The sequence below is a fragment of the Lipophrys pholis genome, assembly GCF_963383615.2.
Source record: "Lipophrys pholis genome assembly, chromosome: 1".
NCBI lineage: Eukaryota > Metazoa > Chordata > Actinopteri > Blenniiformes > Blenniidae > Lipophrys > Lipophrys pholis.
The window spans coordinates 31,626,806-31,652,127 of record NC_137635.1 but is presented as its reverse complement, the minus strand read 5'-3'; the positions used below and the strand labels follow the sequence as shown (position 1 = coordinate 31,652,127).

The 25,322-nt window shown below is 42.5% G+C and overlaps 3 protein-coding genes across 8 annotated transcripts in view; 1 reads left to right on the top strand and 2 right to left on the bottom strand.

The window, feature by feature from the left end:
- The window catches only part of LOC308115782 (myomegalin), a gene marked incomplete at its 5' end in the record, with an annotated part of 57,895 nt that extends 53,061 nt beyond the window's left edge, over positions 1–4,834 (top strand). For 5 of the 6 annotated variants that reach the window (XM_080473537.1, XM_080473535.1, XM_080473536.1 and 2 more), the window contains 3 exons: positions 226–272; positions 466–520; positions 1,788–4,834. In XM_080473537.1, the coding sequence (XP_080329663.1) occupies positions 226–272; positions 466–520; positions 1,788–1,981 (296 nt within the window). In that variant the 3' untranslated portion in view covers positions 1,982–4,834. The remainder of the gene's footprint in view (positions 1–225; positions 273–465; positions 521–1,787) is intronic. The other variant, XM_080473534.1, reaches the window with a different exon arrangement.
- Positions 4,835–5,600: 766 nt separating this feature from the next.
- On the bottom strand, positions 5,601–11,899 carry prkab2 (protein kinase, AMP-activated, beta 2 non-catalytic subunit). The gene is made up of 8 exons (XM_080462329.1): positions 11,779–11,899; positions 9,312–9,503; positions 9,073–9,230; positions 8,906–8,999; positions 8,266–8,380; positions 7,882–8,015; positions 7,732–7,800; positions 5,601–7,516 (listed from the first exon to the last, which is right to left on the bottom strand). The coding sequence occupies exons 2-8, from the start codon at positions 9,468–9,470 to the stop codon at positions 7,439–7,441; spliced, it is 807 nt and encodes a 268-aa protein (XP_080318455.1). The 5' UTR covers positions 9,471–9,503; positions 11,779–11,899; the 3' UTR covers positions 5,601–7,438.
- Positions 11,900–12,328: 429 nt separating this feature from the next.
- On the bottom strand, positions 12,329–23,867 carry LOC308122514 (mitochondrial adenyl nucleotide antiporter SLC25A24-like). The gene is made up of 10 exons (XM_080484345.1): positions 23,385–23,867; positions 22,265–22,391; positions 21,775–21,862; positions 20,327–20,438; positions 17,692–17,850; positions 17,468–17,620; positions 17,279–17,386; positions 14,896–15,063; positions 14,389–14,539; positions 12,329–14,055 (listed from the first exon to the last, which is right to left on the bottom strand). The coding sequence occupies exons 1-10, from the start codon at positions 23,562–23,564 to the stop codon at positions 13,874–13,876; spliced, it is 1,428 nt and encodes a 475-aa protein (XP_080340471.1). The 5' UTR covers positions 23,565–23,867; the 3' UTR covers positions 12,329–13,873.
- Positions 23,868–25,322: the final 1,455 nt, after the last annotated feature.

The following is a 25,322-nucleotide window of genomic DNA, read 5'->3' as shown; positions in this document are numbered from 1 at the left end:
AAGTAAGGTGGGAACTTATTATAGTGAAAGTTTAAACTTAAATAAGACAAATAGCAGTATGAATTGGAACATGAGGATAAATTCCCTTGTAAAGCCAAAGACTAGTTGTCACATAACAGAAAGTAAAGGATAAATAGAGCGGGGAAACATGGCTGCTGCCTTCAGAAAGACAGATAATAATATAAATACTGAATAATGCTAATAATTATTCTCTTTGTCTTCCAGTGTCACGGACTCATGATGTGTTGAAAAAAGCCAGGACGAACTTGGAGGTAAGCGCAGCGTCTTCGTCATCGTCTTCGTCATTTACGTTGCTGCAGATCTCAAAGGTCTCAGTCTTTATCAGGACTCCCGCCTGTGTCCTTTCTCTCCGTTTCAAATTCATCACTGTTGGCGTTTTCCTGTCTCACTTATTGTGTCTCCACCCCTCCTCCTCCTCCTCCTCCTCCTCCTCCCAACCCCCAGAAGAACGAGCTGAGGCTCTCCTCTCTAAGCTACTCCTCTTCCTCTCCTGATGCTGGTAATCGTCTGGCATCCTGTGCTCTAACAAATAGGTGGACGTTGTCCCCGGTATTTGGGTGGATTTGTGAATGATCTGGGGGCAACTTTTACCTTTTTGTGGAGATTCCGTGGCTTTTTCCACTCGTGTTTCCGTCACTGCTTTTAACATCTCGTCTGACAGCAAACTCCATCCTGACATTTGCGTTTCGATCGTGCGCGACACACTGGTCCCTACCTGTCTCCACGCAGACAAAAGACATGATTCAGCCATTCTGGTTTTTAAACTGCACGTGTCCAAGAAGCTTGCGGGACAGTTTTGACCTTTATTTCTGAAAACTTGGATTCATTCACGCCAAGAAGCATGCAGCAAAAACACTGCAAACGTGTGTGTTTGTGTGTGTGTGTGTGTGTGTGTGTGTGTGTGTGTGTGTGTGTGTGTGTGTGTGTGTGTGTGTGTGTGTGTGTGTGTGTGTGTGTGTGTGTGTGTGTGTGTGTGTGTGTGTGTGTGTGTGTGTGTGTGTGTGTGTGTGTGTGTGTGTTATTCTCTATTCATTGATTCACAGCTTTTCATCTGTTGTTTTATGGGTTTTTTTTCAATGAAAGTTAAAAAAAAGGAATCTTGTAGCACCAGAAGCTGAATAGAAACTGAGTTTCATTTTCAACATGGCAGAGAGGAGTGGGACATTTGAACCCAAACTCTATTTCTCAGAGAAAGTTTGGAGTTCAGTGTAGCTTCATCTCGGGTGATGTGTCTCCAAAAGTGCATTTCGACCTGAAACCACTGAACTCAGCCATGTTTTCTTCTTTCAATGCAGGAAAGGTTGGATCTGCACTTTATCGTCTTCCCATGAAACTGAAAATTATATATGAAATTAAATTCTAAAAACAGAATTGAACTGAAAATACTTCACTTTATAATTTTATATGCATTTTATAGAAATATCTTTTTTGTTCTAATTTAATCCTGCATAACTTTAGGTTTTGTCTTCATGTAATTTATATGGAAATTGCATATTATTTTTTACACTGCTGGTCTCTTTGTGTCTTAAACAAAATTGTTCGGAATTCAAATTCAAGTTTCAAAAACAAAGATTCAAGTATTATAATTTAAAGTTTTACAATTGAAATTCAGTTTTTAGAATTCAAAGAAGTTTTTGGAGGTACAAGATCGGTTCCATTGGCAGTTCAGTTTGTTTGGTGTGAAATTACTAACATTTCACCCTCATCAATTTGAGCAAAGCCGACTCATTAAATCAAACTTTTACTCTTTTTGTTTTCCAATCCAGCTGAAGACTCAGGGGGTGCTGCCAGAGACCAGCCTGCTGATCGCAGTTACCTGAAGGACGGTGGGACCCCGGGGGGCTCCGATACTCCAGGGGGTCCCGGGGCTCCGGGGTTCTCCTGGGCTCTGGGGGGCTCCAGGGCTACAGCCATTCAGCACCCAGCAGCGAGGAAACGCAGCAGCGAATACCTTCTTTAGACTTTTACATAAAACCAGCCTCAACGCTACGACCTCTGACCTCTTTGCCGAAACAGCCAAGACCCCTCCCCTCCCCTCGTCCCCCTGCACACCAGCCTGCCCTCGACCATTTCACCCACCTTCGCCTCCGTCCCGCCATGAGAGCCCCCCCCCCCACCCCAAACCCCCAAACCCCACCCCCCTCCAGTTAATATGTGCAGTGGAAATTCTGTACCTCCAGCCTTATCCCCGCCTCCACCCCACCACTACGTTTGTCTTTGAGTGACTCCTTGTTGTGTGTGACAGAAGAAGGTGTTTGAAATGTGACTCTGGTGGTCTCGGTGAGGTGCGTCCTACTGATGGAGCGGGTTCAAGATGCCGTCAGATGCAGACCTGGGTGGTGTTACAGAAAGGATTTAAATGAACATAAAAAAATCTTGAAGGATTTCAACGTTTGCATTAATCGCTAAGAAATTAAATAGTTCTGGAGTTGTAATACCATTTTTTTACCACAAGATGGTGTAGTGAGTCACTCTCGGAATATAAATTCTGTGCTTTTTGCATTTATGAGGCTTCAAGCAGCAAATGAAGATCAATCTAGATATTATAGTAACTTTTTTAGAAACACACAAACATTTTATTACAATCCTTCAATACACTCCCAGATCTGCATCTAAAAGCATCCTCGCCTGAAAAACCAGGCAACCTGTGGACGACAAAGATGGTCATGCAAGTTGAAAATGGCTTGTGGGAGGAATTCTGCGCGTGCACACATGCAGATAAACGTGTTCATCCTGTATGTGTGTGTGATCGAACACAGCTCACTCAAGGGCAAGACTGCCTCAGAAATGCAACTTCACATTTCATGGCACTTTTAGAACACAAGGACATCTTTTTGCAAAAGCAATGCAAAGGAAAACAAACGGGGGAAAAAACGACACCTACAATGTATTATTGGATACCGTGGAGGAATGTGCAGTAGGCAGGTGGTCACTGCTGAGTAGTTGTGTACTAGTAGTAGCTGTATATGTGGAGGGAGCTTATGGATTACAAGATAGTGTTAGCAGAACAAAAGCCAGATTAAAGTTCCATTTAAGTCTCAAGCCTCCTCCTTTAAGCCCCAACAGTGCTTCATTAGCACCCCCCAAAAGTACAAAATGAATGGTAACTAAGGGGAGACAGGTCTGTGTGATTATCCTCCGCCGGTATATAAAAAGAGGTTGAAGTACTCGAATGGAACCAGGCTAAACACGCGTATTCACTCCTCTGCAGGAGTTCTCATACGAGCATGTGCAATAACGATGTTTCTTGAATACTTATGCTGCACCGGTTTGTTATTACTTTGCCTGACACTGGACTATCATGATATTAGAACACACACTCATGTGACGATTGTACTCTAAAGTGTCGATGCATGACGGAGATTAACCGTAAGATCGAAGCTATGGAGCCAGGGTTAGCCAGGAAATGCCAAAGTTTCAACATTGAACTCTTCTCTCTGACTTGCCTTGTCCATGCGAATGACAAAACCCGAAACGCCTTCTTCGAGGGCTTCTTGAACCACAGAGACGGTAACCGTTAGACAGTTGGTTTACTTTATTGAGAATTGTGCGACAGAAATGAGCTCCTTTTTGGACCAAAAGTCAACTTAGTGGACTTTTTTTTTTTTCTCCTTTTCCCCACAAGGCTATTTGCTATTGTCTTGTTACTTCTCTTGGTTCAGGCCGTCTCATCATTCCCATGGCAATGGCAATGTAGATTAATAGGTTCTCACAAATGATGTAAACTTTGGCAGGCTGCTGGTGTGGTTATAGTTCCATAATTTCTTCCATCTCCACGTTTGGTTTGATGTGTTTTAACGGCTGTACATTTGCAATTTTCTGCTGTAAATAACCTGCTTATCTGAGTGTGTGCCCACTTGTTTTTGCATCCTGGTGGGGCTCGCAGCCTGATAGAAGACTCACAATTTGGGGGGGACCTGTTTTTGTTATGGGCTCTGAAACAAGGGCTCCACATGCAGGACCATTGCAATCAACAGGAAACAACATCTTGGTCTGGAAAAGAAAAAAATTTAATATGGTCCCTTTCAGAAAAAGGCGGACCCCACAAGGTGGCCAAAACCTGTACGTGTGTGTGATCATCCAACGTTTGCTTTTGGCAAAGTTGAACATCTGGGTAGCTGTGCAATAGCTTGATATGATTTTGATGTTAAACATCACCGTGTTATGAGTCTGTTTGCTACGTATGGTTTTTATGCAGTGTCCGTTAGGCGATTGAATGAGTTAGTCACATAGGCTGTGTCTGATAATCACAAACTATGCCTTCTTGATATTTAAGACACTCATCGCACTGTTGCCCAACTATAATGAAACTATGGATTATTGTTGCTTTGCCTGCCTTTAAATTTAGCTCCAGAGCTTCTTCCACCTGCTCTGAGGAAGACTCCCTGACTCCTGCCAAAAATTAGGTTTTGTTTACGCTTGTGTTTTCCAGAAAAGGACTGAAGTTCCTAAGTGTTTCAAAAGGGTAAGCAGTCAGATGTTTTTTAGAATTGTGTAAAATAAAAATAAGCCATTGACAAGAAGGATTGTTAAGCAGCACCTTGTTAAGAGCGTAAACAAAGCCTTTTTGCTATTTGTTATTTAAAAAGGGAATTAAACAGCAGTTTGAGGAGATGTGTTGTTGCTACTGAGATGCATATGTATATAATGCTTTGGGATTGGTGCAGCTTTTCTTTTTTTTTTTCCCTGAGTTTGTGCACAATGAACTAGAAAGCCGATTCAGGGTTCATATGGATCCTGTCTCTGATGACAGATAACGTGTTGTGTTGGCAAAAGTATTAGCAATGAAAGATTTTCAGATTGAATAAAGAAAAGACTTAAAAAAATAAGATTCTCCTGTGTTGACTTTTCATTTTGGTTCCTAGTTTGTGTCTGGTTATCTTGTTCATCAGCAAACCTTTCAGCTTTATTATATTGAAAAAGGTCTAAACTGTGACATTATCTTCCTTTTCCTTCAGTAAGCAATTTAATAAAATTGAAATATTATTTTAGCACTGTCAGTTAGCACATCGCGTAACATTTATGAAGGAAAGGCAGCTTTACATACAGTTGGCAATGAAAGAGGTGGATATAGTCAAGAAAATGTGAATAAAAACTAGTGGATAAAAGAAGAAAATGTGGATAAAAATACAAAGGTGAATCAAAATGTGAATAAAAAACAAAGAATGTGGCTAAAACAAGAAAATATGAATTAAAAAAGGAAAATGTGGATTAAAAAGAAGAAAACGTATATAAAAAAAACGTGGCTCATACAATAAATTATGGAGAAAAACAGGAAAATGTGGGTAGTAACAAAAAAATATAACTAAAACAAGATTATAAAGTAGATTTGAACAACAGCAAAGTTGATAAAAAATGAGAAATGGGTAGATAAAGCAAGAATATGTGGATAAAAAAAAATGACATGGTTCACATTTAATGTTCTTGTGTCGTGATCGTCTGCACCTGGTGTCAATATATGGAGGTTTATTTCTGTTTCTTCTTAAGGCTTAGTTCCCGTGTCTCTTTGCTAAAATCAAACCTTTTAAAACGACTATTAAAGCCATTTACTTTGTCACAACATGAAGACAGACGTCATTGAGATCATTTATTTACACGTGAAAAACCTTTGTTATCATTTTGTCTTTTAAAAAAAAAAAGAGAAAAGTGATAAAAAGCAGACGCAGAGCTGGAGCAGCAGTGTCAGGGAGAACAGTCAAAGTAAAGAAGCAGCTCTCCTGCTTCAGCTTTGAGAAATGAAGACAAAGAAAGTTGGAACAGAAAGCTTTGTGCAAAGTTCATTTTGCATCGTTTCTCCTAAATGATAAAAGAAGAGGACAAAGGAAGGTGAGGCAGGATCACTACATCCTCACTTTATTTGCAAACAGATAAAACCTCGTTGCGGCGGGTTTCCTGCAGAGCTTCTCCAAACGTCCATTAAAACAGCTGGAAAATTCAAGTTGTGGTTTTAGCCTTAAAACTCTCCCCAGCGGAGCTTGTCCGTGTACTCTTTTAGCGTATCACAAAATCTTAGAAACTCCTCGGACAAGCTCGACGTTCACAAAATACTTTCTGGGTAAACGCCACACGGATTGATGAAAGTCTGACGTGTTTCACCTGCGGGTAAACTGGACTGCACACAATCAATCAGTAAATACTGTTTAAAGCCACCACATCGGAAAACACACATTCAAATGCTTTTTACCTTTTTTTTTTTTTTTTTTTTTTTTTTAAAGGCATGAGCAAACTGTACAGTATTTCAATATGAGGCATGTGTGTGTGTGTGTGTGTCCTCGTAGCGCAGTGGAGGAACATGAGCGTCCACAACCTCACGCAAAGCAAACAAACGTGAAGCAGAACTCACGGTAACAAGAGACAGACAAAGACATCCCTGTCTAATAAATACACACAAACGTAAAGCTTTTCTCTCGCCGACACTCGGTACGCGGCGGTAAAGTGCCAAGACGGTTCATATTTAGTACTTTTTGTTTCTCTTTACAGCGGATTATTGGATTATTGCACTTTGTAGTTCAAGCAAAGTCTGGTGCTCCTTCTGCACCTCAACACTGACGAGAGGCCGCAAGTAGAAATGCACTGAAGTGAGCAGAGAGAGGACGACTCCGAACAGACACGCAGGGCCAAGTGTGCGTCTACCTCGAGTCGGGCGTGATTTGTTTGAGGGTGTGTAGTCAGATTTGTGTGTGTGTGTAATGTTATCTGAGATCTGTAAATGTCTCCATCCACACAAACCTCTCAGTCTTTACACGTCCTTCCAAACCCAAGTTGGATAAAATGGTGCAGAAAAATAAAAAGATGGACACGGTACCGATGGAAAGACATGCAGCCTGACGGCACTGAGCCTGCGAATCAAAGTTCAGAGCAAAGAGAGAAGAAGGCCGTGTTGGAGGTGAGGACAGAGACATTTACATGTCCTAATAGACGTGCACACACACACACACACACACACACACACACACACACACACACACACACACACACACACACACACACACACACACACACACACACACACACACACACTTTGTACATGAAGGACACAAAATCTCCACTCGCATGCACAAGTCCCTTTGCTCCAATATCGGCGCCCATCAGGGAAGAAACGCCATCATCTACTCCCAGGTCGTCTCCCTGAAGCCGACCCGGGACACAAATCTCCTTTGACACAACGACGCATGTGAGCAAAGTGAAGCGAACCCTCCAACACACTCGCTGCTTCAGCCCGTCTCTGTTCTGACACCTTTGTTCAGCAGCCGCCGGCCTTCAGCCCCGCTGTAAACACATCTCAGTGCTAAATGTGCGCTCGCACACGCGCACGCGCGCACACGCGCACACGCACACACACACACACACACACACACACACACACACACACACACACACACACACAGCGGGGAGAAACACGCCGCCAGGCTGAGGCTTATATCGGTTTGTAAAGCAGAGAGGTGACGTATTTCTTCTTGTACCGGTGGGTGGCACTCAGCACCATCACTCCATCCTGCGGAGGAGAGACGACACACGGAGGATTAAAGCGAGTTCATCTGCTTCACATTGTCACAGAAGATCAACACATGAACTCTCTGGAGGCCTTGTTGAACACATGAGGCGGAAGAATACATTGCGCCTCTCTTCAGAGTGTATCTGCAGGCCTCCTTCACCTTCGTCCTTGAGAAGACGAATGGATGAATCACCAGACGAGGAGCGAGTCCCTACCTTTATTGACAGAGCATAGAGGTGGTTCAGCATGACGTGGTTGGGCTCAGGCAGCAGGGTGGGGTCACACTGTTAAGAGAGAAGAGCGTGAGCCTTCCCCGGGTTGGTGTGATTCAGTGAAACACACGGCGGGAGTGTGACGACACTGACCGATATGTTGGTGTCCTTGTTGAGAATGACTTGAAGCAGGTGAGGGGGGAGGATGGGCGGGGCTTTAAAGTGCTCCTCCGGTCGGAAGGCGTACTGCTCCTGTCCGTACGGGCCAGGAGGGGAGCTGGACAGGTCTGGCCCCACAACACACACAAACACACACACGATAAATCATGTCGTCAGAATTCGTCACACTTGAGTTAAACCGTTGAGCAGCTCAGATCCAACCCAACAAATAGCTTTACTGGCTTTTTTGGGGTTTTTTTAGAGTTTGATTATTTTTGGTGGCAAATGTGTTGTCTGCCTTTTTGTTACAAATTCTCGATCCTGCATCTACATTGTGAGCGTGAAGGTTTTTCCGTCGACGGCTTGTGAAGCGCTGACCTGATGTGTCCGAGCACTCCAGAGAGTCGACCTGCAGGGCGTCAAACACCTCGAAGTCGGACTTCTTCACCCGGATCAGGTTGTTGATGGTGCCGAGCTGACTGGTGACCACAGGCTGGACGCAGAAAACAAAGATCACGGAGGGAATGAGAAGCGGGAGACCGGGTTTTCTTAAAAGAACATCTTCTTTAAGAGTATTAAAGACCGACAGGCTGCAGTCACTCCAACACGATCAACTGAAGCGTTTGGATCTTAACCTGATCAGGAGAAAAGCTGCTGCTGCAACCGATCAGGCTCTTCTGATATGTTTACATTTGTTTATTTTTTATAAAGAATACAGCTTTAACTTGTGATCACTGACTTTAAGGAAGCGACTGTGATCCAACACGGTGACGTGCATCGTGTCAGAGGCGTCTACAGCGTCTGTACGCACCCAGCATAAACACCAATCGTACAGGAAGCCGATTGGACGATCTGATAAAGGGGCGGGTCACCCAACTCTAATGCACATTATTAAAAGACATGAGCAGTATGAAACTTCCTGCCCCACTTTCTATGTTCCTATAGTTTGTTTGTTTTCTCTTCTACCTTTGTTGTTTATCTGCCACCTGAAACGAGTCGAATAGAACCAGGACTGTACCTCTGAAGGATCATGAACCCACTGCCCGTCCACAAAGAACTTGTACTGGTGCTCTCCTTCCGGCAGGTCCAGAATTGCTACAAAGTCCTTGTGGCTTCAAGTGAAGAAAGAAAGCAGGAGTGTTAACACCAGGAACAGCTCAGTCTGGGGATGAAGTGACGGTTCACCTCTTATTCAGAGGAATCTTGGTGCTCCAGTTGTTGAAGGAACCCGCTATGTAGACCTCCTTCCCGCCTCCGGCCCAGCGAATCACAGTGGGACGAGCTTGAGGTCCAGTTTTAACCAGGTCGTCCAGATCTGGGGTGAACTCTTTCTCTCCTGACGTCTGCAGGAGACACAGACATTGAGACGTGCCGCGCGACTCCTCTGACGGAGGTTTGTCCCTAAACTACCGCTGCAGCTCTACCTTGGACTCCAGGCCGTGCGTGTTGAAGATGTTGGGGTCGTCTGTGCTGTCCACCATCTTACTGCTGGGCTCCTGATCTTTCGAGCTGCCGCTGCTGTCCGAGCGGTGGGCCTTGGCCCCGTGGCGCTCCGCAGACACCCTGTCACTCGTGTTTCCCATGATGCCTCACTATGTATAGCGCCGCTGGGCGACCTGCGATGGGGCGACAGCACCACCATTCATCCTGGTTTATCATCTGTTCGTTTACCTTGCTGAGAGTCTGAGCAGACTGACCACGAACAGCGAAGGTCAACGTTCAGGACACAGATTTTAACCTCCTTCATCATCATCATCATCATCATCATCATCATCATCATCATCATCATCATCATCATCATCGCCATGTCTACCAATTGATGCTGCACCGAGCTCGTGGCTTCATCTCCACAAAGACCTGAGGCTGTAACTGTCTCAATATTGAGAGAAGTTAATAAATCTGTTTTAAATTCCTCATTTCTGTTGACTTTCTTTAACCAACACGTCACACTGACACTTTACTGTGCTTAGGATTGGTGGGGCTTCAATCAAATTTAACTGAATTAACAGGAAACTTCTCTGAGCCATTAACAGAAAGAAGATGAAACAAGAGGATGCTGTAAAAGTTTCTTCCTGATCCATGATATTTATTTGCAGAAACTATAGAAAAGGAGCGATTTGATTGGATGACGGTTTACTTGTCACTGCCTGCAGTCATTCACAGTCTGATGAACTGCATCTGAGGTCAGAGGAGGAAGAACAGTTTCATGACTGCAAAGGACAGATTGTTGATTTTAAGTTTATGTATTTTATTTATGATTATATAATTTTGTTTCACCTAATTATAAACATCTAAGATAAAGTGACAGTTGATCCACAGCTGCATTTTCTCTGGATCGCCTCAAATATTCCCTCTTTGTTTTGTTTATTTATTTTACAATTTCACCAAAGTACACATTATTATACTGCATTGTCTTTACTAATTTGATCTCTGTCAAGGTTGGAAATAACAAAATAAAAATAGCTAAGATCTACCCTGGTACTTGGATGACATTTTAATCACACTTAAATACAAATTACACCATGTAATCCATTTTATTGCTTGTAATTTCCCACTAATTTATAATCCTGCTACGAACAAAAGAAGGTGGTGGATATAAAATGTAATTAATACCCATTTCAGTAGTTTTTTCAAAATTAGATCTTGTACTTTTAACAAACTATAAACACTCGCATTTCTCTAAGTAGTACTTATTTTTTTAAGTTTATAATTTCAGTGATAAATATTGAATGTCTGCTATTGACAATGAAAGTGAATGTGGTTTCAGGAGTTGTACTTGAGTAGTTTTTAAAAGCAGTACTTTCACTTATAATTTAGTACCAAATAACCAGTGTAAGAGTAACTACATAGTCAGTACTCTTTCCATCCCTGACAGAGTTGGAGGTACTACGTTCCAAATACTCACATTACAGTAATTAAAAGGTTTTGGGGGTAACGAGAAATAATTTTATGACTACAATACTATCAGTTCACTTTTGGAATTTAATCATATATACACGTCTGCCACTGATCAGACAGTTAGATGTGGTTAAAAAGTAACTAATACTTTTTTTTAAAGAGAATTTTGAACTGTTACTTGATTTGTTTTTAACAAGAGCACTTGTAATGTCAGCATAATTATAACAGAGTACTAACTTTCTTGCCATTTTTACTTCTGGTACAGCTGGAACCTAAAAATATATTACTTTAAAAGGATTTGGGTGCTTGGTTTTAGTGCGTAAATATAAATACTCAGGGATCAATCTAACAAAGTATACAATATCATGTACTGTATCGTCCTCCACAATTCAAACCTTTTTATCTGGATGTTTGTAGCCAAAAAGTTGATTGTTTTAACACAGAAAACCCAGTTTTGTGTCCACATTTATTGACCAACATGTCAGATACACTTTGTTTCCCTAATATACTATATTGTATACAAGCAATTCATTGTTTAAAAGAGACCTAATAGTTTCATCATATGAATGACAGTACTCGAGGACATATTTAGTTACTTTTTTTCCCTCTATTCCAGTGACCAGATTGTAGGATTGTAACTGAGAACCTGAACTCTGCACAGGTCAGACAGCAGCTTAACGTAAATACTCCATCCACCAGCGAACGTCCACTGTCCTGAGCCGCTGCAATATCCACACTTTCTGTCACGTTTAGGGGCTGAACGGGCGGAGTGTTGTGGGGGTATTTCAGCCGTGCTGGGCTGCGGTGGATCCAGCTCAGGTCAACTTCTCTCCGGCTGCAGAATATTTTTAGCCGCAACAGTTAAAGTCAGCGCGCTGCTAACTGCTAAGCTAACAAGTCCCCCTCGCTCAAAGACTGCTGGGAATGAAGCAATGCCGTGAAAACAGAGTGTTTTTATGAGCGCGTAGTGACGGTGAAGGTGGTGAAACTCACCGACAGACGCTCTTCAAGCTCCAGTTGTGTTTTATCGGAGGGAGGGAGGGACGGAGGGAGGCGAGGGGGAAGAACGCCTCAAACTACTGCTGCGGCGGTGCCCCCGGCTACGGCGAGCGACAAGGGAGCAAACTAAAGGTGAAGAATTACGAGGTCGACTGAGAGGAAACAAACATATGCACAAACAAAGAAATGGCTGGACTCAGTCATCAATAATACCCCAAAGTGTATCCCCAAAAATTTAGGGTTAAATTATGAACCATTTGTAATAGAAGTGAGCCATGAATAAAGAGCGCCTCATCGACAGATGGAGCGCGTTCAAAGGAGGCGCCATCTTGGATGGGTCCTTGAGGAAGACCTATCCAAGATGTCAGCTACATTTAATGAGGAAAGACGACTTTCTACAATTACAATAATCATAACTGGATGAATTTACAAACGACAGACATGTAGTTATGATAATTGACAATATATACATAATACAATTGTTTTTAATTGACAATTTTGAGATTTGATATACTTCTCTTAAAAACAAAACAACTCAAGGTTTCGTATAAAGATATTTATTCCAATAGACTTTTCCATCATGTTTTTTTCTTTTCGGTTACAAAGGTAAATTTTTGAATTTGTCTGTATGTGTGTTTTGTTATCTCTTGAACACATTCGCTTTCATGACCTCTCAGTTCCTCCTGGAGCATGCATTGAAGTTTTTTTTTTTTTTTTTTCTCTTTATGGATTACTACAACTGAAGCTGTGAACAAACATCAAACCTGCGACATGCACGCTGTAGAGCCAACACAGTGCAGGAAGACTATGACAGTTGAAATGACGTTTCACCGTCAAATAAATTAAAACCACCTTCAAGAAAACAAACATTCATTAATTGATGGCTCCACAGAAACTCTCCACTACTGGGCTGTGTGGAAGAACAAGTAACTAAAGGGTAACTGTAATGTGTGTGTGTGTGTGTGTGTGTGTGTGTGTGTGTGCGTGCGTGCGTGCGTGCGTGCGTGCGTGCGTGCGTGCGTGCGTGCGTGCGTGCGTGTGTGGTGCATGTATTGAAATCAGCAGTGGCTCATTGAAAAAAAACCTGTTTCATCAGTGCATTCCATTAATTATCACACAGTAAACCATAAATAAATGCACACAGGACATAAATACACAGTGTAAAGCTACAAAATGCATCTCCTGATGTTACAGGCTTCACGCACGTCATAAGGCACATAAAAACGTGAGATTAATTATTACTTGATGATGTATGCCCCCCACACACACACACACACACAGTGTCTCAGGGTATTGATACTTCAGGGCAGGGTATTTATAGTGGACAGCAGCTGATTGCAGATGCTGGTGGTGTCACTGTGCACATGTGATGGTCTGAAGTGTCATTTTTCCATTAGAAAATCTAACATGGCATGCTTCAAATCTCAGGTTTGTTTGTTTTTTTTCAACAAAAACACACTACCACTCTTTTTTCGCCACAGTTTAAAGTGAAACAAGACTTATTCTCTATTATAAACAGCAGTGGTTTTCAAAGTGTGGGAGGATGAGCTGAGGTTGAACCACATGGCAGCCCCCTAACGCACCAACTAACACTTTCTGTTTCAACAACAGCATATCAGATTTTTTTCTTTCACTTATTAGAGGTAGTTGGAAGCTGCAGGCATCAAGAGCAGAACTTTTGCTATGTGAGTTGTAAAAATGTTTTTTAATAAGACGATATTTTTACTTTAAAACTATTTCTTATTGTTATAATTTCTTGGGAATGTTCCAATATCACTATGCTGTTTATCAACCAGTAATTAACCCACATGTTTCCAGCTGCTCTCCTCTCAGGGAGGCCCACCTCTCCCACACTTTGAAAACAAAGTATTTTCTAGTTTTGGACAGCCTGTACATGAGGGAGTGTTAAAAGGTTAAAGCATGCGCCACAAATCTTTAATGTTTTTCCTCCAGGCAGAAGTCTTATTCTGTTTGTTCTATTGTCTGCGTTTATTGTTTTTTTTTTGGTTTTTTTTGGGAGGGGGGAGTTGCTTCAGTCATTTTCAAGTGTGGTAAACACGGTAAATGTTCTTTGTGTTTGCTTTGGGCTTCATTTGGAGATTCTCAGACCAGTCTTCATGTACTCGTAAACCACGTAGCTGATGCTGACAGCAGGAATGACTTTCATGAAGTTGGGCAGGATCCCTCGGTAGAGTCCAAAAAAGCCTTCTTTGGCTACAATGTTCTTCATCAGAGAAGTCATGGACGGCTGGTATGACACATCCAGAGAGGCTGCAGGGAAAGATCATGATGAGAGACGTTGTAACCAATCATTTGTTATTCTGTACTCTATGAAAAAAGACAAAGTTTACAACTGTACAAAAGATCATATTGTCTATTTCAACTCCAAACATGACTGTGTCTAAAAGGTTGTTTTCTCTTTGCACTTTTACAGTGAAAAGCTCAACAATCCCACATGAGGAAACACAGCTGGCAGCGGAGCAGCGGAAACATCCCGACTGGGAGGTGGAGGCTTTCAGCTGCATTGAGGAGTTACAGGGTAAGAACAGGCAAAACGGCAGACACAGAGACCACGGCTGCTTTCTAACGTCCCATTGACTTCACCTTGTGCCTGCATCCGTGTGCGTACAAGTGCAAGTGGGTAACTGGCCAGCTGCCCACAGGTACTGGAGATGGTCCCACAGCCCAGCAACACCAGGACTCCTGGGTTAGTAGAGTCTTTGGTGTGATATGACAACCAGGTGTTTTTCAGAGTCTGAGAATAGAAGAGTGAAGACACAGCACAGTCAGACACATTCACACACGGCGAAATTCGCCAATCTGCCACAAATGTTTTTGGACCGTCAGGGGAAAGTACTCGGAAAAAACAAAAACCAAACATGTACACAGAGAGAGAGAACAGGCAAACTGCACATAGAATCTCCCAGCCCTCGCCACCACGCAGCCTGACACTCATCTAATGTATGACAGAACTGTACTATGCTTAAACTTAATGGAGCCCTGCAATCCAAGACAGATTACTTAACTGTGCAAATCACTGTGTTAATTTAACAAAGTGCACTCTGTTGTGAAATATCAGGGGGGTTAGCATTCATCATAAAGTCTGCAGACCTCATAAACAGCCAGGTCGATTCCAGCGTAGGGGATGATGCCAATTAAGTTTGGAACGTAGCCCTTGTAGAAAGCTTTCACGCCCTCCTTCCTCAGGATCCTCTTGGCGCAATCAAACATCCCTGCATACTGGCCGGTTTTCCTCAGGGTCAGTCGAGTTTTTAAAACCTTTAGCAAAAAGAAAACAAGCAAACATTAGATACCCTCAGAAACAGGTGGTGCGGTGGAGTGGACTAAAGGGTCCAGGCTTCCCTTCCTGTCTTCCTCGAGCAACTTTCTATAGAAACTGATCACTGCAGACTGGGAACACGCCCCACAGGACCCAGTCATACATTCACTTTTGCTTCCAACACATCAGGTTTGGGGGGGGGGGGGGGGGGGGGGGTGCATTTCTGCCTGATATATTGCAGCCACTAATGAAACTACAACGGTGATGTAAGTGGTCATATTATTATGGCTGATTGGTGTATATTTGGGGGTGTGATCAGGAGCCCTGGATTAGAAGTGCCCCGTGATGCTGCTGAAAACATCCAAAGGTTTCACAACACAGCAGCACTGTGAGAAAACAGCAGGCTGTGTGTGCAGAAAGCAGCATTAACCTGAAGTATAGATATTTCACGTGTATCTTTCCTTATTTTTTCGACACAAATTACTAACGTGGATATGTGGGCAAAATACTCATGAATTTATTTCTTCAGGTTGAAGTTCCCTTCATGCATTCCTCCATAGGCGGATTGCAATTTCATAAAGGATCAATACAGTGTCTATCACCCGCTGTGGTGGCACGGGTAACTGGTTTCGATGCATGTACTGGGGCAACAATGATCAAGGTCCAAAGCGTCACTTGTCCTTGGGTATGACAATCCGTTTATTTATATGTGGTTTCCGCAAGTTGTTGCCTATCATCAACTACTCAGACCAATACTGAGTTCCTATGACCACATAAGCTTTTCTCACTCACCCTGACCTGTCACCCTGACATGGTCTGGGAAGGGATTGCTCTCCACTTCCTGCACACCTGCCATCAATTACATGGAAGCTTTAGAACCTCCACCTTGCCCCAGCTCCACCTAGTGGGCGAACATAAAACCTGCACATATGGCTAGTCAACAGGTACATCCAGAAACATGAATAAGCAAACGATAAACGTATAAAACATAAAAGGATACCACCAGTCACTATGGCAACAGACTGAAAAAACAGTTATTTTGCCGTAAAAGTTCCAGCGCTGCAGCAGCAGAGGAGAGAGACGACCGGGAGAGAGTTGCAGAAATGAATCAACGCATAAGGTTGAATGATCTACTCTATTGACTTAACATCTAACTTTAGGTGGCAGCAGACAGGTAGAAATAGTAAATGGGTATAAAATCTGAATTTCATTTAGGTGCAATCCAACAGGAGAAAGGGGAATTGAAAGCAGCTAAAAATGAAATAAAAAAACGTAATTCAGAATGAAAAGGCGTATATGCATATATGCTATGATTGTGCGTCACTTTCATTTTAATTTCAGACTTTATATTGTTGGATATTGATGGAGGCTATTAAATTAAAAAAATATAAATTCAGTCGCTACTTCAAGTAGTAATTTAAACTCCTAACAAAATGTCTGAACTCGTCCTCCGTTAATATCCTACTGAGTAGATTAACACAATGTTTACACATTTTTAGTAGAGTAGATTCATTTCAAATGTGACCCTGTGTAAATCAACACTCAATAATATAAAATACTAAAATTACTACGTTATTATTATTACATAAATAAATAAATAAATAAATAAATAAGTAAAATAACATAAAATAAAAGCTGTTGTTTCAGTGCTAGGGTGATTCTCTAACCGCTCTACACACTGTTGCTTTAACAATATTATAAAGAAAACTACCTTTACGCAAGAAACGTAATGCTGTGCATTAAATGCGCTCTGTTGTGAGGCACGGGGCAATTCAGGAAGGGATTTCCCCCACGAATACTCTCTCATGACGTATGTAATCTCAAATACTCTCTGGGAACGTCAGGTGGGAGGAGCCAGTAGAAACTCAGGGTTTCCGCTACAAAACCTGCCAGCGAGCAGGTTCAGTTCATAGAGTCTGTTACCGTGGTGACTCACCCCGAGCTACATTTAGCTCTCTTTCTGGAACCGATAACTCAGAGTTTCCCTCATTTCAGTGTTCACATGCTCGGAGTTTTCACAAAACCCGCTTTCCAGAAAACCCCCTCATATTCTCCTGGGACTTGGTGGTTTTATAGTTGACAGTCACCATCAGTTGGATTGTCTGATTGTCTCCACAGCTCAGTGGCGCTCCCCACAGGATGCCAGTCCCACACTCACAAATAAAAAACAAACACAATTTGAAGCTTTTTAAAGCAGTGAACGCCGTGTCTCACCTCCATCGGGTAGATGGCCGTCTGCGCTGTGGCTCCAGCCATTGAGCCCGCCATGAACCTCTTGTGTGTCTCAATTTTTTTACCCTCAGCCGTTAACAGTTTCTTATACTGCAACAGAAAACACAGGAAATGATGAATCACCACAGCCTCTGGCATTACCATGGATTATTCAGGGCTACACTCCCTCACCTGTTCGTAGGCCATGAACTTTATTGCCGTCTCTGGAGCGATCTTCAAAACATTGATTCCATTTCCCCTCCACAGAGACCTTAGACCGCCCTCTGTAACCATCTGCCTTAAGCCCCCGACCAGACCGATCTGGTTCGTCTTGGAGGAATGAACCTGCGGTACAGAGGCATGCACTGAGCAGGACAGTCTTCCACACAGATCTTTCATTATTTCACATTCTCTACCTGCATGAAGACTTTGATTCTGTCCAGTGGAGCGGTTCCAGTACGAGAAACGGCCCCCGCCATCGCGCCGGCTACCAACTGCTTCCACCAGATGCCAGAGCTCTTCTCCTCTTCTGTAAACTCATCTGGGATGGCGAGACTCTCGCCTATGTCCAGCACCTGATGATCACATGATGGATTTACTAGAAATCATCTCAACTCACAGTCTTCAGCATGTTTAATCTGCACGGCAAAATGGGTTCCTATATAGGAAAATAAGAACCCACAAAACCTTACATTAAACTTTTCAACTTACTTTTCTATTTCCTCAGCATTTTAAAATGACTATATAAACACCACAAATAGTATTTCACCACTCATTGCTGAACAATCTTTTAAGGAATGAAAATTCTAGAGGTGCATTAAAACATGTGCAATTTATTAGGGACTGAGCACGAAAGGCCAGGACCCCATTGTATTTGTAATGATTCTAATTCTTTTTTTTTTTTCTTTTTCTTTTTGACTCCTGGCGCCTCATTGGGCCCAAATGTGACCCACTAAACACACTCAAATGTTGATCAAATTCAGCACGCTCATCAAAACTGGTGAAAACTTTAAGGAAATGTAAAAATTAACACCCAGAGTTCTAAAATGTGATCTCTAGCACCACCTAGAAACACTAAAACGGCCACCGTTTTAGTAGGAATATCGTAGGGAGATCAAACCAAAACTCAATTATTTGTCTCATCAAGACCTAAAAATCACGAGTGCGAGGTCCCGATCAAAGCTGCTTGCAGCTTAAATTTATAAATGAGTTTGTGCAGGAAAGTGTGAATCTGACAGAAACTGACCATATTTCAAGATTTTTATCCCGGCAAAAGGTGTGCAGCTTTGGCAGGGAAAATATGGAATCACTTAGGGGGTTGAAGATCCGCCAAGGAAAGAGAGGACGCTTGAGGGAGCAGAGTCCAGGGACTCGCACTGAACAGTACGTCTTACGAAGCAACCAATCAAATTGAAGCACAGCAACAGGACCAAAACCACAGTTCACAGTGCTTCAGCACCCATATCACTGAAGAGGTTAGTACAAGCACAGAAATGCCGGTGGAGGACGACACCCAGCCACAGGGATCTTCAAAGGAAAAGATCAAAGAACGAAGGAGAAAAAGACCAAAGGGAACAGACCGACTTTTTATTACAAAAAAGCCAGAAAGTTAAAACACCACTTCATAGATGACGGCTTTGAGTGATGCGTTTCAGCTGCGGGGCTCATAGACTAGCGACGTTACATGATTAAAATATGACTGATAGTCATCAGCGAGCTGGAATGTGCAGCACACGGCAGTGTCAAAGTTTCGGGTGGGTGGGGGGGGGGTGGGGGGCGCCACGGGGCATCATGTGCGCAAAGAAGACCATTCTTCGCAAGAAACAAAGCCATATGATACTATACTAAATATATACGGGCATATACTAGATATATGAAACATATAGAAAATATCAATTAGAAATAATATGCAAAACTACATTGTACAGGATTTATTTTCTCAGCATAAATTCTGAGTTGTCCTACAATCACAGAAAACACCATAATCAGCTATGATTTTTTTTGTAAACGTAGAGGGAGAATTATCCGTTTTTGTAAAAACCTGAGTACATGTGAGCGTGGCCACAGACGCAGCCTCTTCTGGGCTGCTGTCTGTTTCTCCACCTGTCACACCTGTCTCTGGCAGCTCCTGCTTTATGTGCAGAGAGGCAGTTGAATCAGCCTCCACCTCTTTGCCACAGAGTTTAACACAAGTCCCTTGTTTAATGATTCTTATGTGCAACAAGCTGCTGAAGACGCCTAAAAATGTGTCTGTAGTCACTTTTTGTATGTGTACTGTGATAAAATATCTCGCAATTTTTCAGATTTGCTATTATAACATTTTTTACCCCCAAAACAAAGAGGCAAAGCCTGCTGGTTTTTAAATCAATATATGAACTGTTTTTAAGCAGAGCTGTCTTTTTTTTTTTTTTAAATCAGTGCTTATTAACACATATGGTCACTTTCTCAATAAAGAGTTCAAGATAAGACAACACTTGTAAAATCCACAAAAACTGAGCTATTTTTGTCTTGAGAAAAGCCTGTGAACCTTTAATCACTGAGCTGCTCTGGGTTTGGTTGTTTTAGATAAACATGAGCAGTGTTTTACCAAAAGCATTAACAGAAACAGCAGAGCGTCATGAAGGTGTTTACATGTCCCAGACTCACAGACACATTTCTGTTTAAGAAAAAGAAGAATGATAACAGATCTACAGGACCGGGGTTTATAATTTGTCATTTTGGTCCATTTTAAATGTTCCAACAGAATTATATTACCTATCATTGACATTTAATTGTCTTTTTTTACTTTTGATTATTAAGGAACACATACGAGAGTATTTGTAGCGTATTACTCGGTCTTTGTAAACGTGTGCAGTGAGGAGGAGGTGGAAGAGAGCCAAGTCGAGGGCTGCGTTGACCTGATTATCTCAACCTGTTTAGACTTTCTGCACTGTTGCCAAATAGCCCACTGCAGACAAAATCCATTTCAAGCCCCAGCGGGCCAAACACATGTGATTCATCATCACAGCAGCAATCTGCATGTGTGTCACTGTGCTTGTCTGTGAGCCTCACCAGAGAGTGTTTCCAGTGGCGGATGATCTCTTCCAGGTTGTGGGCGGGACGTAAGAGGAAGTGCTCTCTCCACTCATTCCAGTCCACCATCATGGTCCCGTCAATATCCATGCTGAGGAAACATACAGAGATGTTTGAACGTAAAGAACAACATAAGTCTGACCTGTTTGGGGTGCAGGGCCAACAGAGGAACAATTAAAGTGCATATATATATATAATATACATAGTCTGAATTGTGGAAGGAAACCTGGGTGAACATGCAAACTCCACTCAGAAAGGCTCCACTAGCACATAGTGGACTTAAACCAGGGACCGTGTTGATGTGAAGCGAGCATCCTCACCACAATCTGAACTATTCACTATTTAAAATGTGATTGCGTATCATTCTATCTAATGTAGATGTACTTTCTTTGTGTCGAACAACGCTATTAAGACTTTCCCCATGAGAATAATGAATTCTATTTGATTCTACACCACTGTGTGACACCACTTCACTAGTACTGGAAAAACCACAACAAATACAGTACATCCAAGTAGACAGAGCAGTCACTAAGAGTGAAACTAATTAACACTAAACTCACACTCAAGTAGTACATTTTGGTTGTATTCCAAAATGTATCATTGTCTATGTCAGATCCAAAAGCAACTAATGACATCTGTTGACACATATATATAAATAAAAATGTCATTACTACTGCTATCAATATGCACATGATCACTGACATCCACCCATCTTGCACACACACACACACACACACACACACACACACACACACACACACACACACACACACACACACACACACACACACACACACACACACACACACACACACACACACACACACACACACACACACACACACACTCTCACTGCTGCCATGAAAGACACTCACCCACGAGCCTTTAAAGAACTGGCTTTGAACTATTTGACTTTCAAAATCAGCTGAATGTCATTTGATCCATTCGGCCGTGTTGAGATATTTGCAATCGGCTCCTTTGAATGAAATGTAAATTTAGAGTACTCTCTGCCGCAACAACTTCGAGAGACACTTGTGACCTATTGACTGTTTGAATGGACTTTGGAACGACTCACTGAAAATGCATACTTGCAAGTACTCTGTTGTTTGTAGCTCCTGTTTGCAAAATCTGGGCTCGACATAATACCTATAAGAGCTGATCCAGGAAACTCAGACTGAACTCTGGAGTGAAGAGTGACTGTTAAAAACTCATGACTGCCATTCGTTTATGAAATACTAAATATGACAAGAGGCCAATACATCCAAATCATGAACTCCAATGAAAACTACAGGATTTTATATGAGACCTTCAAAACTGTTCAGTCTTTGTAAACAATTCCAAAGTGCCATGAAATATGCAGTGAAAATAAAATGGCAGGGTGAACATGACCAACACGAATAAAATCAAACGTGTGCTGGAGGTCGAACCTCTGTAGGATCTTCATGGCATCCTTTCTGTTGACGTCTATCCCCAGCTCTGCCAGGGACTGCTGGATCTCTGAAGCATCGAGGCGCCCTGAGACATGAAGAAACACATCAGTAAACAACGAATATATGACTTGTATGTCAAACCTTAAAGACCGCTGGCCAAAGGTGGGTCCATTCCCGGCCCGCGGGGTGAGCTCAGATCGAGTAAAAACTACACAGAAGACACAAACTGCAATATTTCACGTGTAGCAGATGAAACTGAGCAAAACTACGATAACATCCAAAGCATACTGTGGGGATGTGTATAAAGGCACAAGCACTTCAGTCTGGACAGAAACACCTGAACAGATCGATTCATGTTTCCTAAAGTACTTTGGGAAACATGTGGTGCTGAAGTTATTGAAAAATGTAAACATGCTTTCCTCTCACTGTTCCAGGCTGCATGTGGCCTCTGAACTGAACAGCCAGTGACCGTCAGCTGATCTCTCACCGTCGTTGTTTCTGTCCAGACTCTTGAACGTCAGCCACAGCTTCTTCTCGTGCTCTTTCAGGTATTTGGTGAACTCGTTGAAGTCCAGACTCCCATCTTTGTTTTGGTCTCCGGAGGACACGATTTTCTGCGCGTACAATCAGCAACGTCAGTGTGAGTCCACTCATTGATTCATCCTGCCCGGGGTCAAAGGCCGCGGCAGGATGCACCTCCGACATGGAAACCATAGAAAGTGCATCAAAGTAGTGCCCCGCTCCACTGTGTTCCATTACCATATCATGTATATTCACAGAAGACATTTTGGAGCTGCATAAAACAACTGCTTAGGTGAATAATCCAGTAACACACCGAATAAATATTGTGTTATTACACTTCTGATACCAGGTGAAACCATAGCTGCTATTGACACTTGGGTCAAAAGCCTGATGTGTAAAATTAATCTGAAGTTGATGTGGTATGAGACAGACGTGAAAGGTATTTTCTTTCAGCTAAGGAAAAACACCAAGGTAAACCGTATTTTTAACTTAACTCCAGAGAGTTTCTGAAAAAGGTGCACAGTGGAGCAGTGGTTTGCACCTCAGAGATAAGATCCCAGTTCAAATACTGGCCCATCCCTTTCTGTGTGGAGTTTGTCCTGTGATGGACTGGAGACCTGTCCCGATGCCCCTACCCTCGCCTGTAGTTAACTGGGATCAGCTCCAGCGCCCGACACCATGCACAAGATAAAGCAGTATAGAAGATGGATGTTGATCCAAACAGTGGACCATTGATGCAGCCATATTTGGAAGAAGTTGTTCCACCAACCAGCAACATTAAGACCTAAATAGCTACGAATTGAACTAAAAGTGGTGATTATGATGTAAGTACAGATATGTTAAGATGGGGTCTGCATGGATCTGTCACAGGAACAAAAACATGCAAACTCCACAAAGAAGCCGGGACTCGGACTGGGGGATTTTCCTCTGAGCTGACAGCACGAACCACTGCACCACCTGAAGTGTCACCCACGTAGCTGAAAGAGGAATGTCATGCAGGAAAAGGTGAAGCAGGCCCGGACTTGAAGGGGATGCACGCGCCCCCGCGCTCCCTCCCTGCCCTGACACCCGGCCGGGTGTCTGACCTGAGCGGCGCCCTGTCGGAAGATGCCCATCGCCTTCAGGCCCACTCGGAGCTCCGCCACATCCACCCTGCCGTCCTTGTTCGTGTCCAGGCTCTCGAACAGGTCCTGGTATGACCTCTCGCTGTCGGCGTCCCAGCACCGGGCGTCCGGGAGCACGAGCGTCCGGAGCGCGCGAAACATCGTGAGGCCGGTACGGACCGCCCTGCGGTCAGAACCGGGTCATTCCTCCGGTTTCCTCCCGTGCTGTGAAGTGCTGTCCGTCCGCAGACTGCAACCCGAGCCGAGCCGCAGTGATGGAGGGCGGAGCGACCGAGGCGACGTTTTCCTGCAGAAAACAGGAAAACGTGGCGAAAAAGAAAGTAGCGGGAATAAATAACCCCCGGATTAATCTTGTACATAATCCGCTTCGTGGCTGCGAGGGTGAACTTTATTGACCCCACCTTGTCATATGTGCTGCAGCATTACGGAGGTTTTAATATAAACAGGGCGGCGTGACGGCGCCGGCCGCCTGCAGGGGGCGACATTTCACTGCAAACACACTGTCTTCTAATTTATTATACAGTGAGGCTTTTATATTTCAGTTATAATCTCTGAAGAACAGGAGGAAGCTGCTCTCCACGCGTGACCTCATATAGCTTGAGAGGAAAATAAGATCTCCATTCATAATCCAGGGTCTTAGAGCAGTTGAGCGCGTCCCAGTTTACCATCAATGAATGCAGGTTAGACTGTACAGACTCAAAAAGGTCACATTCACACCTACAAATTAACCTATCTCTATTTTGCATGATCTTCCAAGTCCCCTGTCCAAAAAAGGCACATGTGGGATAAATTGGTGTCTAAATTACACATAGGTACGTGTGGTCTGTATTTGCCCTGTGGTGAGTGGGAGACCTGTTCAAGATGAACTCATCTTTTGGCCATTGTTAGGGATGAGCTCCAGCGTCCCAGGACACAGAACTGGATATAGAAAAAGTGTAGAAGATTGGTGGATTTATTAACCTCAAATGGAAATCAGATTACCGGGAGAAAACCCATGAAACGCGCAAACTCCACACAGCAAGTTGTAGCCTGTTACAAAAAATGGTACCAACAAATGCTAATATCAATATTTAATATTTATAGTACTATACGACCAAATAAAATTCCAAATCTTTTCTATAGAGGTCGCATTGGGTTGAAAATTTACATATTTTTAATATATTTCCTAAACTTCTTTTCTAAAACCTTGACAACATATTCAGAGCGAAAGCAGTAAAAGACAAGAACCCAAAGAAGTAAAATATAATAGAAATGTTCATTCAATTGTAAACTTAAACACATGTAATATTAACTTAATAATAACATCAATATGATCTCATTATTGAACCATAAGGAATACATAGGGGAGCTAAAACTGGTCCAATTGATCATTGTTTCACACATTGATTCAACAGAAATGGACAGTAAAGGAAAGGAAATATTTACTTTTCCTCTTTTGTCACATGTCAACTGACAGAATATGTCCTTCTCCTTTTCTGTTACTTCTCATTTACGGTTTCACTTTGTGGTTTTACGTATATATTCACTTCGGTTCATTGACCCTCCGGTGATTGTTTCTTTATATAACAACCTGACAACAGCTAAAGGGAAAATTGCACCTTGAAGTGAACTAATACCAAAACATTTAAAGTTGGGGGATCCAAATGATGGATTTTCTAATCATTTTAACATTTGGATAACTTAACTTTGGATAAATTAAAGGGTGTTGAGATGAATTGGTAATAAAATGGAAAACTGTTTCTGCATGCCCTGCTTTGTTGCACTAATGTTTCCTGAAGCACACGATATGGTTTTAATCAATCTCCTTCAAAATTGCAACAAATTCAGTCCAAAAATATATATTTTAATAGAACTGATCAATTGTTTGTTTTTAATCACAATATTCATTATGGGAAATAA